The sequence below is a fragment of the Carassius auratus genome, chromosome 21 (assembly GCF_003368295.1).
Source record: "Carassius auratus strain Wakin chromosome 21, ASM336829v1, whole genome shotgun sequence".
NCBI lineage: Eukaryota > Metazoa > Chordata > Actinopteri > Cypriniformes > Cyprinidae > Carassius > Carassius auratus.
The window spans coordinates 1143466-1149465 of NC_039263.1; the positions used below are offsets into that span (position 1 = coordinate 1143466).

Consider the following 6000-nt stretch of genomic DNA (forward strand, 5'->3'; position numbering starts at 1 on the left):
ATGCCAAAACTAATCTAAATTAGTTACGAAGCACTTATCTTGAAATCATACAGGATTTCATTTAGGCCTAAAAATTGACTAGGGATTTTTTTTAAATAAAAACTTTTAGGACCCAGTAGCTTTTTTTAGGTATCACAAATTATAGAATCGCTTGATAAATTTCCCATACTGTCACTAGTAATCCTGATCCATGTCGTATAAAGGTCACTCTGTTTTGTAAGAATATTTCTGGCTGTTTGGAGGGGAAAAAATTGTGTTGATGGTTCTAACATGTTATCCATATTACTCCCAAAGTTTCCCATGCAATGGATTCAACATTATGGAGGCCCTAAAGAGACAGGGAGATGGAAATAAAGATGAGATGGGAGGAAAAATTAGATTTCCATGCTTTGTGTTCACTCACAAATTTTAGAGTTCCCAAAGAAGCCTCACATTTGTTTTCAAAAATTTTTTTATCAGGGAATGCAAAAAAAAAAAAAAAAAAAAAAAAAAATGGCCCATGAATGCAAAGTTTCTAAGGGGAATACAAAACTTTTGCTGGAGTATGCAATCGTATTTGGCCCTTTAGGGGCTCTGTACAAGATTACAGTCAGACCACACTATGCTTAACAATGATTGTGATTTTTTTTTAATGAATACCATTTATTACAATGAAATCTGATGTATCTTTAAATGACAAATAATGGTTCCGAGTTAATCCTGAAAAACTGGAAAAAAAATATATAATTTGCGACTTGCGACTATTTTAGTGGCACTCTGGAGGCCTGTGGAATGTAGTCTGTGACCTGAGTTGAGGCGTCACTAATATGAGTATAACAGCAGGGATTAGTGTTAGACCTTTAGAGCAACGAGCAGAACCAGGAAACGTGAAGATCAGACCTTTCCCCTGTAATGCAGAGGCTAATACGAGGTGCAAATGAGTCTCTGCTATGGGACTGTAATCGCTCTGAAACAGAACTTTAACTGTTCACTTCATGAGTAGTGATCAGCGGCCTACAATGGACAAAACTGCTTTGCACTACATTTTAATTCCTCACTAAAGGGGGAAAACAAGTTCAATACAGTTACAGTTAATTGTACATTATTTGAGACTGCGATTATGGATTCCGTATATTCAGTTCTTATAATTGGCTTATAAGAAATAATGACTCCTACTAAATGAGCTTAAATGAGAGAGCTAAAATGAGAGGTTCACTTTTATTCATGGAGGAAACTGTAATATGAAGAGAAATATTTAACAATACAACATTTGTCCTTTTTCGGTGTAAACAACATCTAAATTGTACCAAGCTAAAGGAAGAGCGTATCTACAGTAATTCACTTGTTATGGAATGCCTGGTTTTGTCCATGAAGGGAAAACATAATGATCCCGCACTCTCTCGGATGCACAGATCATCACTTTATCTCTGCACTTCTTTATCTAGAAGTTCCATCAAGCTGAAAGAGGAAAGGTGTCTGTGCAATCAGCTTACAAAGTCTGGCAGCCGCCCCACCTGGGGAGTTTGTGTATGAAGTCTGTTGTCCGCTCCACCCCTCCCCGAGCTCCCGCGCCTCACCACATTTATCCATTACAGCCGGCAAAAATCTAATTAGCCCGTGCTTCCCTCCCAAGTCGGACTTCACAGTTTTGCAAGCTAGCAGTGACAGCTGATTTCATTAGGTTTGATTGTCCTTGCCGAGATCCCACTCGTCGGGCTAAAAGCTTTTTGCGCTTTCTCAGGTTCCACCCCGGTGTTGGGCCATTACGATGACCCGTGCCTTTTCTGATTAATCAAGACAAGTGGCGCTAACAAAAAAAACTGCTGAACACAAAAGAAGGTGACATCATTTTACAAGCCGATTAAGAGAAGTGTGGAGTGGTGGGAGAGAGACGGAGTGAAGAAGAGAGGCGAGGTGAAAATGTAATTAAGATGGAGCAGACCGAACTCAAAACGTTGCAGTCACACTCAATGGGCGCCATCCGGAGAACGTTCCAACAATCGACGCTGAAGGTGTGCAGATTTCGGATCTGAATGCACTGTACTACGGCACACCATTCATATCTCGAAGTTTTCAACCTATTAATTGATATCATGCTGTGATATAATGAGGATGAATAATCAAGGATGAGGAAGCGGCGTTTGCGTTTCGAGAATAAATGAGTCCGGGGTTATATGGAGGGGGTGCCGTGTGTTGTGGAGGAGGTCCCGAAGGAGGACCACCCTCACCTCCCCATCCATCTATTACAGTATCCTACATGTGGGACAAAAGAGCCAAAGATTCATAGGGTTGACCTCATCGCTAGCAACAGTTATTTACTGAAATACCAATGTGAGGAATAAATGCTTGCCTTTAAATAGAACCTGGATGCTTTCTGTTAGGGCTACAAATTGATGAATAAAAGGTGAACATGAAAATTGGCAATAACAAATATTATTTAATTGTAAGTCTCCTTGTATGCAATATTTAATATACATGAATGTGTCTGTTTATTTATTAATTAACATACAATTCTGTGCAATTACTTCTTTTTTTTCCATTTTAGGTTAGGTTATAAAATCCTAAACAAATCCAATTTAGCTATAGTTTGTGACATTGTGAAAACACTGATATTCACAAAAGAGAAATGATTATTGATGCATTGAACACTAGTATTTTGGCCCACCTCCTGCTTAACAAAACTGATGTGTCCTGCTCTGTCAGGTCTCTGTATTAAGTGTATGAACTATTTGCTCCGGTGTCTCCTGGGTGCAGCTTCATCATGGCAGATTTAGTCTGCTGTCAGCCATAGGACTCAATTAATTGCACTTCAGGATATTACTCATAACTCATATTTCAGAGCAAGTGATATATCCTCCGTCTATTTATCTCTTCTAGCATATCTCCCTCCTTCCAGCACCAGCAGGCCTCATTCTTACCGCATTCATATATTTCAAATGGTTCATGTTTAGTATGAATGTCACGTGTAATGTTTAATATGGCACATTTAAACATGTTCTGTGGATGTTAATAAACAACAAAAGGGTTCAATGAAAAAGAATTTCTGTTCACAGACAGTTTATCAGAAAATTAGGCACTTTCCACAAAAGTAGTACAAAAATAGGGTCTGAAATTCTTGAGAATCAAACATTTCTGAAGGTTAAGCAGTTTTTTTTTTTTTCATGGATCATTTGCTGAAAATCGCCTTTAACGTTGTCCAAATGAATTCTTAGCAATGCATATTACTAATCAAAAATTAAGTTTTGATATATTTACAGTAGGAAATTTACAAAATATCTTAATGGAACATGATCTTTACTAATGATTTCTGGCATTCAAGAAAAATCAATAATCTTGACCCATACAATGTTTTTTTTTTTTTTTGGGGGCTATTGCTAGAAATATACCCCAGTAACTTAAGACTGGTTTTGTGGTCCAGGGTCACATTTTGTAGAAATGTCACTCATTATGGCATTGCTAGTTTTGAATCAGATTGTTAATTTGGATTTACTGATAAAGCTATTGATCATTTTTCATAAGTTGGGTAAGATAATGGTCACTTACAAACGTATTATTTTTTTCTAAATGGGGTAAGGTCATGCACTAACAAAATCTGAGAAAAAAATGTTTTATTTGAATTATTTGGCAATTAAATGTAGCAATTCATTATTAGAATTTGATATTTTTTATAACATATTGATAAAATAAAATCATTCAAATGTAATTTTACACCAATAAATCTATACCAATTCAAAACTATAAAAATACAGTCAAGAATGCCCAATTTTTCCATGTCTGCTTTCAAAGCAAACTGATTTGGACTGACCTATAGATTATGCGCAGGGACATAAACGCGCTCAGTTTAATGTCCCGTCTCCCTCACTTACGCTCTCTCCGTCCATGTACCTTGAGTGTCGTTGTATTTACATCCTGCATACATATTAGCTCATCTGTTGGTGCTTGCAGAAGCAAGCATGTTGAACATGTAAAAGCACTTGAGTCTTAATGAACTGTTTCCTGTGTGACTGTGCGCTGCGAGCTCTCCGATTAACATGCATCTGCAGCACTCCTGCCCCTCAACCACCAGCTGTTTCTCTCTGATCTAGTGCTTCACGGCCACCGCAAACATGATTCATTCTCTAAACTTGCTAAGTTTTGATGTTGGAAGACATTAATGTCTTTGTTTTTATCCCTTTTTTAATTATGATTCTTGAATTACGAAGTCTTTGTGATTCTCTTGGGGATGGTGAATATTAATTTGAACCATGTTGTGCTAAAATGTAAAGTTTTCCAAATTATATTATGCCTTGTTTTTTATATTATATAATTGATAATTAAAGCTCTAAAATCTGATGAATGTTTTATATAAATAAATGATTTTATATGTATAAATTAATACAAATTAACACACACACACGTGATCTGGATTGCACAATCAGATTCCAAAGTGCAGTACTTGATTATATTAAATTTTTTATGGATTACATGATTAAAGTTCTATATAATATTCACTGGCTCTCATGCATTTTATCTTCTTCATTCCAGAAAACAGACCCTACTCCAAACCTCCCATCATGTACTGAAGCCTCTGACATCTTTAGTCCCACGACAGACAGCTCAGCTCAGCTCATCTCAGCCCAGAGACGGACGGAGCCACATGGAGAGGGGTTTGTGGGGCTTCTTCCCGGAGGAAAAGTGGTGCGGGTGACCGGGCACCTGAACCCATGTACAGGACTTGAGTGTGTGTGTGTGTATGTGTGTGGAGGTGCAGCGCATCTGCGGTCCTCATGAGACGCGTGTGTGTGTCTTGAGCACTGCTTGTTGGCGACCTTTCATCACATGCACCTACTTGTAAAAAAATGTCTTTCTTTCTTGTTTTGACTACTTCTACATCCCACACTTTTTTGAGATTAAAAGAAATGTTTGTTTTCCTGGATTAAAATCTCATTACCTGATGAATTCCCCTTCTTTATGTGAAGCACACAGCATCACCCTAAAGTAATCTTCAGTTTGTTATTATTATTATTATTATTATTGAGTGTGATCTGCTGATCCCCCATGATTCTGAACAGCACAACAGTTTTGACGAGTCTGTAGAGAACTTTGTCCACAGCACCTCTACATGAAGGGACAAAAGAGACAAATATTATGAGGACAGACTCCAAACAAGACATGTGCTTCTTTAATAAACATTGTCTGCATTTGTTGTTTTGCCTTTTAAGAAAGGGATTCTATATCAACATTTCGTTTTTTTTCTAATTTGTTGTATTTTTTTTTTAGAAAATGTAGAAATATTTTCCCCATGTTGTCGTTTCCCCTCCCTATGTTTATTAATCTGGTGTTTATTTTATTATCTGCTTTGTTATTTTCCATTGTATTTTAATCAGCATTTCAAACAGATGCTCAAGTGATCTTGAAACAAACGTTCTTTGTTCGTCTTTGCTGTCTTACTTTGCCCCGTGACAATGTTTTTCTCTATTGCTGCTTAACTTAAAAAGTAAAAAAAAAATGAAGTGTTCATTTGATGTTGCTATAAACACAGTATTACAGTACTCCCCCTTCTGTTTTTACCCGTTTATAAAGACTTGTAAACATGCTTTAGCGTTTGCTATCCTGACGTTGTTATTACGTGGATACATTTTTAGTGACGAAAAAGAGATGAGAAGTACCCTTATGCACATCCAGAGCGAGCATGCTTGTAAATACAATAATGAAAAATGACACGTATCGATTGAAAATAAAACGCTGCCTCTTCAAATCTATTTTTAAACATTTCTAGCGACTCCATAGGTAATGCAATCAGAAATCGGCAGCTATCGATGATGTTGAATCTTGTTTTCAAATGGCAACAGACACTTATCACAGCCTTGCACATGCCACGACGAATAAAACACCCCTATGGACGACTTGGTAGGTTTTGATTTTTTCCCCCTTTGAGTAATAAAATTAAGATGGAAACATTTGTTTGTTTTGCTTCAGTTATTTTCAGAGATGGTACCCCCGAGTTTATGGTATTTGGCCATTTTGAAATGAATGTTTAAT

The 6000-nt window shown here is 37.0% G+C and overlaps 1 protein-coding gene across 2 annotated transcripts in view; it reads left to right on the forward strand.

Annotated features, from left to right (window-relative positions):
- Positions 1-5509, forward strand: part of LOC113038169 (dachshund homolog 2-like) — a 136949-nt gene extending 131440 nt beyond the window's left edge. For both annotated transcript variants that reach the window (XM_026195402.1, XM_026195403.1), the window contains exon 12: positions 4504-5509. In XM_026195402.1, the coding sequence (XP_026051187.1) occupies positions 4504-4541 (38 nt within the window). In that variant the 3' untranslated portion in view covers positions 4542-5509. The remainder of the gene's footprint in view (positions 1-4503) is intronic.
- Positions 5510-6000: the final 491 nt, after the last annotated feature.